This window comes from Astatotilapia calliptera, chromosome 19, assembly GCF_964374335.1.
Source record: "Astatotilapia calliptera chromosome 19, fAstCal68.1, whole genome shotgun sequence".
NCBI lineage: Eukaryota > Metazoa > Chordata > Actinopteri > Cichliformes > Cichlidae > Astatotilapia > Astatotilapia calliptera.
In genome coordinates this window covers 6,691,332-6,701,395 of record NC_137440.1, presented here as the reverse complement: position 1 = coordinate 6,701,395, position 10,064 = coordinate 6,691,332, and the positions used below count along the sequence as shown (strand labels likewise).

The window sequence follows — 10,064 nt, the reverse complement described above, 5'->3', positions numbered from 1 at the left end:
TTTTCCAGATGAATCATTTGGTCTAAATATTTTTGAGACCTGGAATGTAAATGTGTCTGTCTCTAAAGCACTTTGGGTTAACTGTATTGTAGGCTACAAAAAACTAGTGACAGTTAACACAAAAAGGGACAAACATTTCATAGTACATGTTTGATGTTTTTCTTTTTATTTCCAAATAAATAAAATAATTATTCGACACAATTCAAATATTTGGATCGATCCGCCTACCTCTAACCTCTACCATAAAATATCTAATGAACCTCCAATTTAACAATTTTACCATTATAGGCATAGGCTACTTTTATTTAAGTAGATATATTGGAGTATTGTGCACCATGCACTTTGTGCTTCTTGTTTTTCCGGTAATAAATATGGAGCCTGAACTCGCACCACAGCTTTCCCTTTAATCTGGCCTGGATGACATCAGTGCTGCCAGAGGAGCAGGGGGGTGCCGGGTAACGCCATTTTCGCGTACTGTGCGGTTAGTCATTCAGCCAGCTACAGCACTGAGGAGCTGTCATCTCCATGGGGGACTAATGAACTTTTTATTCCGCCCCATGAAGCCCTTGTCAGGCTAGTTTGACAGAGCAGTTCCTGTCATGGAAGCAGCGGAAAATACTCGCTTCTCTTGAACGGCTGACTGAAATCGCTGTTTTGACAGATAGCTAGGTGATTAGCTATGTAGCTAGCTGGTCAACATTAACGAGGTTGATGCAGTGAAGCCCGGCGTCAGAAGGCAAAACACATCCTAGCAGACAAAGACAGTGTGAAAATTGTTTTTTTTTAACTTAGTATATTTCTTACGCTTCTTTTACACTCTACACGGGCTGTCGGCCAAAAGAAAAAATCCCATTTAGAAAAGACGTGATTTAAAAGGGGAAGAGGAACATTGAAGTCGAGCTACATTGGCAACGGATGTCCCAGAGAACGGTAAGAATGGCTCCGTGTATTACTTGGAATGCTGTTAATAGCTAATAAGCCACTTGCTTCTTTTATCACGCGTTTCTTAAAGTGTCATTTACCAAAACATAGGTATGTATACTACTAACGTTATGTAGTCTTTGTAACCATTTTTTATGGAATTGTCTGCTTGTTCTGTGGTCGGTGTTTACGTTAGTTGCAGGAATTAGACATCGCAAGCACATTAACTCATTTAGAGGGCTAGGTCGGAGTTGGCCCCGAGGTTTGGTCTGTGTTACAAGAAAGTATGGTTTAACTGGTTCTTCAGGTTTAATCATTTGTACGCTATATAGCTCGGACAAAGCAGCACAAACTTACAGCGACACGGACCCGACTAAAACACGCCTGTCAGCCTGTGGAAACGAGCTTCTGTCGGCTACTGCGGTGGGATTAAATCTTGATGATGACCATTTGTCATGTGATAGTTAGCTGTATCCTTTCATTGATATTCAGAGGGGAGTCAGAGCTGTGAAAGCTGCCTGTGTTGCGCAGACAGCTTTAGGGGGACAGTGGATCTCACTGTGGTACCCACAGCTGGGAAACCAAAAAGACTGAGAAGCATCTATGGATATTTTGAGATTTGGGGCAGTTTGGGGGTATGTAGTTACACATTTTCAGTCTGCACGGAAATACACAAGCATTCTTCTCTGCCCTGCCATGTTTAACGTTTAATACACCCAAAGGTGCACTCATGACAACCTGCAGGGCCCCTCCCTAAGGGCTAAACACCCCCTTTGCTACACCTGAGGCAGCTTGTTGTCGGCCCAGATGAGTGGGTTGAGTGCTGCTGGGTAGCAATGACAGTTTTGTGTGGCTGCAGCAGATTTGATTTTAATGGCTGCAGGTTTTACTTCACTTCTGCAGATGAGCACAGCAATGAGTACAACTTTGTTATTATTTCCAGGTTCCCAGAGCTGGTTAATGGTGAGGTCTTAAAATCCCCCCAGCCAGAAATCAGGTGGTTTTCTGTTGATGAACTAATAGAAGAATTGACTGGTTATTAGCACAAAACGAGATGTGAATGAGCATACAAATAACATGACCTCACTAAAATCTTACACACCTGCATTCACATCTACTGTTGCTTACTGTGGTGTAAATTGTGCATTAATAGCTGAATTACTACACAAGCAATACTTGTTTTTCTTTCTTTTTTGTTTTTTGGCATCAATAATGATCTATGGCCAATATTTTACATAAATGCAAACCATAATGGATATTTTTTTCAAGCTTTTTTTCCTTTCTTTGCACAACATCAATTTTATGAATGGTGCCCACACATCTCTCTCTCTCTCTCTCTCTCTCTCTCTCTCTCTCTCTCTCTCTCTCTCTCTCTCTCTCTCTCTCTCTCTCTCTCTGTCTTAATCAAGTAGGGTTTCAGTGGATCTAAAGATCTTTATTTGTTAGTAAAAGTGACTGTCATTTCCTTAAACCAACCTCTATGAAACTGGCACTTCCTTTTTTTCATCTATTTTAAGACCAGGGGCTGTCTGTTTTTGTGAAACATTAGTGACTCTAGTAGGATAACACTGGGTAGCACCATGTTAAGGTTGCAACCTTTTGCTGCAAGAAAAGAACAGAAAACCAAGAGCACTAATTCACCTAATATACTGTAGTGAAAAGTGAGTGATATTCCTCACAGGCCTTTGATATGAAGTTAGCTTATGGGCTATGGTAAATAACATCATGACGGCCAGATAATTATTAAGAAGGTTTTAGCATTTTATTAGCAGCAATCTCACTGAATTGGATAGTCTTTGATTTTTCTCTAAGTGGTCCTAAAATTCCTAATTTTAAACTTCCTAATCTTTTAATCTTTTAAGATTTATGTCAAGGAGATGTTCACATATCAACACTGACAGGTTTATTGAGAAGCCTGGGAGGAAGTTTCCCATTCTAAACTCAGCTGACCTCAAATATTACAGACTTAGAATTTAAAACTTTAATCCACGGAGAGTCTGCAGAAAGTCATATAATAAAATCAGCGAGTGTCTTTCTGAATCATTAATCCTTTGGGTTGCTGGAGTAAGAAGCGGTACCACTGCCGGCTCTTTGGATCACAGCATCTTAAACTGCTTCACTTATTTGAATGATACATTTTATCTCTTGCTCAGAGCTTGCACATGCAAAAGTAATTTGGCGCTCTTGTCACTGGAGTTCTTATCAGAAGTAAGAAATGGTGATGACACAGTTTAACACGTTAAGACTGCAGCAAGTGAATTCACACGATGATTTGTTTTGTTTTTTTAGACAGCAAGGTTTTCTGTTGGGTTCATTTAGAACACCACACTCTCTTTGTTGTCCTAATCTGCACCCAGGACTAAATTTGTTCATTGTTAACACCAGTCACACAGGTCATTTCCTGTTTCTCACCGGTACAATGTCATGTTGTGACTTTCCGATTTCTTAAACCCTTTTTTGGTCTCTGAAACTAACCAAATGAGCTAAGATTCACACTTAGCTAATAGCTAGTGATGTTTTGTAGAATTGAGGCCACATAAAACACAGGGATACAGCACAATATATACAACAGACTATTGTTACAGAAGCTTTAATTGATGCGTCTATTTTAATGTGAAAAGAGTCATCGATTTGGATGAAGGGTGCCCATTAGCTTATTGTTTTTGCTTTGTCAAAAGTTGAATCCTGACTTTACAGTGATTATCGTGGGTGTTTTGTTTTTTGTCCACAGCAGGCAGATAAGCACTACCTGTTCTCCAAACAATTAGAGCTGGTGGGGAAATAAAAAAGCTTAACAGCGAAAAGATAGATAGAAGTAAGACGGGAATAAAGACTAGACTACTTGGCATTCGGCTGTAAATGAGTGCTTATACTCAGAGCTAGTAAATGTATTCAGACTGGGTGGGACAGATTTGTGGTGTGTTGTGCTTTCCTTTGTCTTCAGCCAGGGAAAAGTATTGAGCTGCTGTTATTAACTACCCTATCCAGTTCTTTGAGCTATTTGTACCAGACAGACTGGTACGAGGTTCTAAACAGTAAATGTTGTTTTGTTTTTTCTCTCCTTTATTTACAGGGAACAAGTAGAAGAAATGCTGTATTATTTAAATTGTGGGTTGAGCAGTCAAACAAACAAAGCTTCAGTAAAATAGTTCAGTAAAAGAAACTTTTAGAGGCTCTTTGTTCTTCTTTTTTTATTAAATAAAGCAGCTGTGCCCACACTTTGCTGACTAAGACTGTTCTTCGAGTGCTGCTTTTCTGCCGCCGGCTCCATCCTCATGCATAAAAACCTACACTTACTTTCTATTTCACTTCTCCATCGGTCCCAACCATAACTCCTTCCTCATTTTTTTCCCCCTCTATCCACTGCCACCACGTTTGTCTTCAGCATCCCCATCACCTCAGATAACCGCCTTAGCATGCTTACATAAAGAACTGCAGCGTCTCCGGGTGCTGCGCTTCAAGCAAGCTATTTACATTTCAAAAGTTGACTTTGAAAATAGTTTTCCCTGCCTTCCTCCTGTGGTGCTTTATGTGTGGAGACTGATCTAATCCCAGAGATAAAAGACTGTTGGATCTGAACAGGAAAACAATGCTTATGCTGTCACTCTCACTTCTGTATTACATGGCCTGTAGTGGTAACGGTCGCCTCTGTAGTTCTTTGTGGTTTGGGTTTCTGCTATTTATGCAAAGATTAAATGTGAAGATTAGTTTCTTAGATTTTTCAAATATGATGGCACCTAAATACAGTGGGGCAAAAAAGTATTTAGTCAGCCACCGATTGTGCAAGTTCCCCCACTTAAAATGATGACAGAGGTCAGTAATTTGCACCAGAGGTACACTTCAACTGTGAGAGACAGAATGTGAAAAAAAAAAAATCCATGAATTCACATGGTAGGATTTGTAAAGAATTTATTCGTAAATCAGGGTGGAAAATAAGTATTTGGTCACCTCAAACAAGGAAAATCTCTGGCTCTCACAGACCTGTAACGTCTTCTGTAAGAAGCTTTTCTGTCCCCCACTCGTTACCTGTATGAATGGCACCTGTTTGAACTCATCATCTGTATAAAAGACACCTGTCCACAGCCTCAAACAGTCAGACTCCAAACTCTGCCATGGCCAAGACCAAAGAGCTTTCGAAGGACACCAGGAAAAGTATTGTAGACCTGCACCAGACTGGGAAGAGTGAATCTACAACAGGCAAGCAGCTTGGTGTGAAGAAATCAACTGTGGGAGCAATCATCAGAAAATGGAAGACATACAAGACCACTGATAATCTCCCTCGATCTGGGGCTCCACGCAAGATCTCATCCCGTGGGGTCAAAATGATCATGAGAACGGTGAGCAAAGATCCCAGAACCACACGGGGGGACCTGGTGAATGACCTGCAGAGAGCTGGGACCAAAGTAACAAAGGTCACCATCAGTAACACACTACAACGGCAGGGAATCAAATCCCGCAGTGCCAGACGTGTTCCGCTGCTGAAGCCAGTGCATGTCCAGGCCCGTCTGAAGTTTGCCAGAGAGCACATGGATGATACAGCAGAGGATTGGGAGAATGTCATGTGGTCAGATGAAACCAAAGTAGAACTTTTTGGTATAAACTCAACTCGTCGTGTTTGGAGGACGAAGAATACTGAGTTGCATCCCAAGAACACCATACCTACTGTGAAGCATGGGGGTGGAAACATCATGCTATGGGGCTGTTTTTCTGCCAAGGGGACAGGACGACTGATCCGTGTTAAGGACAGAATGAATGGGGCCATGTATCGTGAGATTTTGAGCCAAAACCTCCTTCCATCAGTGAGAACTTTGAAGATGAAACGAGGCTGGGTCTTCCAACATGACAATGATCCAAAACACACCGCCCGGGCAACAAAGGAGTGGCTCCGTAAGAAGCATTTGAAAGTCCTGGAGTGGCCTAGCCAGTCTCCAGACCTCAACCCCATAGAAAATCTGTGGGAGTTGAAAGTCCGTGTTGCTCGGCGACAGCCCCAAAACATCACTGCTCTCGAGAAGATCTGCATGGAGGAATGGGCCAAGATACCAGCTACTGTGTGTGCAAACCTGGTAAAGACCTATAGTAAACGTTTGACCTCTGTTATTGCCAACAAAGGTTATGTTACAAAGTATTGAGTTGTATTTTTGTTATTGACCAAATACTTATTTTCCACCCTGATTTACGAATAAGTTCTTTACAAATCCTACCATGTGGATTCATGGATTTTTTTTTTTTCACATTCTGTCTCTCACAGTTGAAGTGTACCTCTGGTGCAAATTACTGACCTCTGTCATCATTTTAGGTGGGGGAACTTGCACAATCGGTGGCTGACTAAATACTTTTTTGCCCCACTGTATATTTGACTAGGGGAAAAAGCCATGTAAATATTTTACCTTAAATGTATTTTGTGGAGTTGGAGAAAGCTGGGAAGTAGTTTGGGAATTATTGGTCTGTTGTTGCAGGTTGCTTTGGCGCAACCATAGTGAGACCTTGGTTTACATTGCAGGTTATTAGCTAGTGTCGAAGTGGGTTTCAGACTTTGCCCAGGGCTGGGCTTTTGTCACTGATTTTGGTGGTCTCCGGGTCATGTCTGTGCTTTTTCCAGATGATGTGATCCCATTGACCTCATTGAGCATCAGGGTGTTTTGCAGCTGAGGGTGAATTGGCTGGGATGAAATCTGAGGCCATGGCTCACTTTCCAAACAGCTGAAAGGAGGAATTTGTGGATTAAAAATGGTGCAAAACGAGTTAATTCTTAAGGTCATTCAAGCTCACTTTTATAGATCTGGTGAGGATCTCGGTCATTTGGGAGTGGTTCAGAATAGAGCTGCTTGTCTTCTCTGAAAGGAACCAGTTAAGGTGGTTTGCACATCTAATTGGAACACCTAAATGGCTTTTAGGTGAGGCTTTTGTGCTGTGTCAAACTGGGTGGAAGTGGTGGAGAGATTATGTCTATCCAGACTCTGTATGCAGGGTGGGAGGTCAGGGCACTCTTGGTTTAGAGTGCCGCCTCTGTGACTCAGAAGTTGCAGAAAATGAATGGATTGAAGGTTCTGGGAATTTTTTTTTCTGATAAAATGACTGACATATAAGCAGTGGCCCGGTTTTCGATAAAGGGTTAAGAGAATAAAAAATGAGAAATGCCCATTTAACTTCCCAAAGCTCAAGTTTGAATATTCAGAGTTCTTCTTGTGCCTAAAACAGTAGTCGAAATTTCAGTAAATCCTTTCTGTACATTTCTTACTTTTTTCCTTCTTTAAAAAGATTTAATTCAGTTGAAAGAGCTTTTTCTGTTTCATTTTCTCTGAAATACAGTTTTTTTGTAACTAATAGTAATACAGTTTTCAGTACAAGAAAAATCCCTGAAAGTCTGGCTTTTTATGGATCTTGCTAATAACGCATTTGAAAGCTTTTCCTGTATTTGCCAAGATAATTTCAAATGCAACCCATACTTCATCGTTCTTTTTGCCTGGAGCTGCTCTTTTCCACCTCCTTCTGCAAGCAGCTTCCTGCTTCCTGCTCAGCTGATAGGCTGCAGGGCCGGTTGCTGAGTCACATGGAGCGATCAGAGCTGCTGCCCTTCCTCGGTCTGTCTCGTCTCAACGTATTTTTTACCTCGTTGTTTCCTCTTCTTTAAGTAAAATGTGAAATCTGCTCAGGGCAAGTCTGCAGTCTCCCTTTGACATCATAGCGGCTTTTCTACTGAGGTAGGCTCGGTCGGTTCAACTCACTGTGTCACTGCACCGTCAAAGATAAGACCAATGTTGGCTCATTCACACCCACGGGTTTTCTTTCTGTATTTTTCAATGGAACATACTTTAAAATGTAACTTTATTCAGTGTTTCTGTAATTATTCAGCTGAGACCGTGCCGTTTCAGTCGTGTGTGCTTGCAGAGATTTATTAGGCAGCTCGCTACAACTGCTGCCAAAGCGCTCAGTCATAATCCTCTTATATATGTGTGTGTGTGTGTGTGTGTGTCTGTGTGTGTGAGATGAATATATAGCAGATAAAGTCAGGAAGGAGTGCATAGTGTGTTGAGAGAGACAATAGCAGCACTATTGTTATGGGCGACTCATGAATGAGTCTGGGGTCTGTATGACTGTATTTTGCAGCTTCTGGGAATAATAGTTGTTTACATTTTATAGTAGATTTTTCTAAACTTGGATCATAGTAGATTGTCAGCTGACTAGATACGAGTGCAGTTAATAGATGACGATCATAAAAGAAAATGTGACGGCCAACATTTGTTTAAAGTGGTCAAAGTGAGTTTGTTGTGCAGCAGAAAATGTCTACAAGTTCCTCTGAGTTTTCCTGTCTGTCCCCTCTAATCTGTTATCTGTAAACCACTCACAGACCACAAACCTCAGATCCGGGTTTTACTGTCAAACAGGCACAACATTTAACTTCTTTGGTTTGGTTTAAACTTTTAATGACAGCTGAACCTAAGACCCGCTTTTTATTAAACAATCTTAAATGGTGATTCTTAAGTTTGTTTGTTTTTTTGTTTTGTTTTTAGAACACTTTACAAGTGGTAATCTTCAATCATGCTCCGTCTTCTACTACAAACCTCTGCTGATGCTGCTCTCACGAGCTTTTCAAAACAGGTGCTTCAGTCAGGGCCTCTTTTCAAGGCACCTTTGTGTGTAGAGCTGAAGAAGCACAGACTTTTCCTACCAATTCCCTCAAAGTGAGCTTCCTACACCCCTGTCCCAGTAGCCGTCCAGTCAGAAACACATTGTCTGACCTTTTCATAAACCAGAGCCATTTCTCACTTGCAGCATAATTGATTTTATGAGATGAGTCATCGTCATGAAAGGCTGTTTATTTGGCCATGAGACAAGAAAAGGTCAGAGGATTGTGACTTTGAAGAAAAAGGTTACCTGTTTGTCCTTTAACCACTATGTCACATTTCTGCTGAATCCTGTTTTCATGGTCTGCTGTTAGTTTTTTACCATGTTAAACATCTGTGACAGTCATAAGACAAGTGGATACCATCTTTACATGACAACACGCTGTTTTTAGTGTCCGTAGAAAATTCTTTTCCCTCCCTCATTAGAGCCTGTAAGGAATCTTGTGTTATGAGGACTTCCAAGACAAAATATTTTAATGCAACCTTTTTTCCTGTTATGTTAATTTATTCGCTTTCTCTGCAGGATGCGTGAGGACATGTCCACCATGGTGTGTGTGAAGGAGGAGGAGGATCCTGGGGAGAAGCTGTCCCAGGATGAGATCATTTCCCGGACCAAGCAGGTGATTCAAGGATTGGAGGCCCTGAAGCAAGAGCACCACTCCATCCTGGAGGGCCTTCTGGGCACGTTGCGCTGCCTGAAGCAGGATGAGGAGGGCGTTCTCGTGGAGGAAAAATCGCACATGATCCGCAAGTCCCTGGAGATGCTGGAACTTGGGCTCAGCGAGGCTCAAGTATGTGTGTAGAGCTTCAGTGATTGGTTAATATCACTATGGATGTTAGACTGTTCTGTTATTCATTTAGGTTGGTCTGGGCAGGAGATTCAGGCAACAAGCAATTTAATCTACATGTCTTTTAACAAAACATAATAAGAAGGCAAGCTGTTTGTGAGTGGTTACACATTTAAATCTTCCCTTTTTAAGTTTAAGGATAGTAGGTTCTCTTCTTTCTACTTTCTACTGTGTAGAAAGGACAGCAGAGGACAGCAGGTGGTTTTCACCTGGATAATTAATATCACAAGTTCAGTGAAAACAGCAAGAATCTTGCCTTTACTGAACACCATCTTTCCTTGCAATAGACACAGTAAAAGGTAAAAATATATTCAAGTCCATAGTGGATTAGATCATTAGAATTCTCTTGACACGGGAGTGTTTCTCTCTAGCTTGTAATTCTACTTTTTGTTTGGTCGATTGGGGAAAAGAACATATAGAAGCTTTAAAGCCTTGAAATTATGCAGAATATTTGCTCTCGTCATTTCACTTCACATTTCATTTCACAAGCAGTGAATGAGTCAGCGCTGATTCATTGTTGATGCTTTAGCCTTTCATCGCCATCTCCCAGCAAGCTTTGTCTAATAAATATACAATACACCGTGCACACACCCCACAGACTGAATTTTCTACCTCCAGCATTTTTGCTTGGAGTTGTGGTAAAGTGTAATTTTCCTGCTCAAACACC

General features: G+C 41.3%; 1 protein-coding gene across 8 annotated transcripts in view; it reads left to right on the top strand.

Moving 5' to 3' along the window:
- Positions 1-425: 425 nt before the first annotated feature.
- The window catches only part of klc1a (kinesin light chain 1a), a 43,842-nt gene continuing 34,203 nt past the window's right edge, over positions 426-10,064 (top strand). For 2 of the 8 annotated variants that reach the window (XM_080293455.1, XM_080293453.1), the window contains exons 1-3: positions 7,483-7,625; positions 8,436-8,523; positions 9,073-9,340. In XM_080293455.1, coding sequence (XP_080149581.1) covers positions 8,495-8,523; positions 9,073-9,340 — 297 coding nt within the window. In that variant the 5' untranslated portion in view covers positions 7,483-7,625; positions 8,436-8,494. Of the gene's footprint in view, positions 931-7,470; positions 7,626-8,435; positions 8,524-9,072; positions 9,341-10,064 lie in introns of those variants that run through there. The other 6 variants (XM_080293454.1, XM_080293456.1, XM_080293452.1 and 3 more) reach the window with 5 other exon arrangements.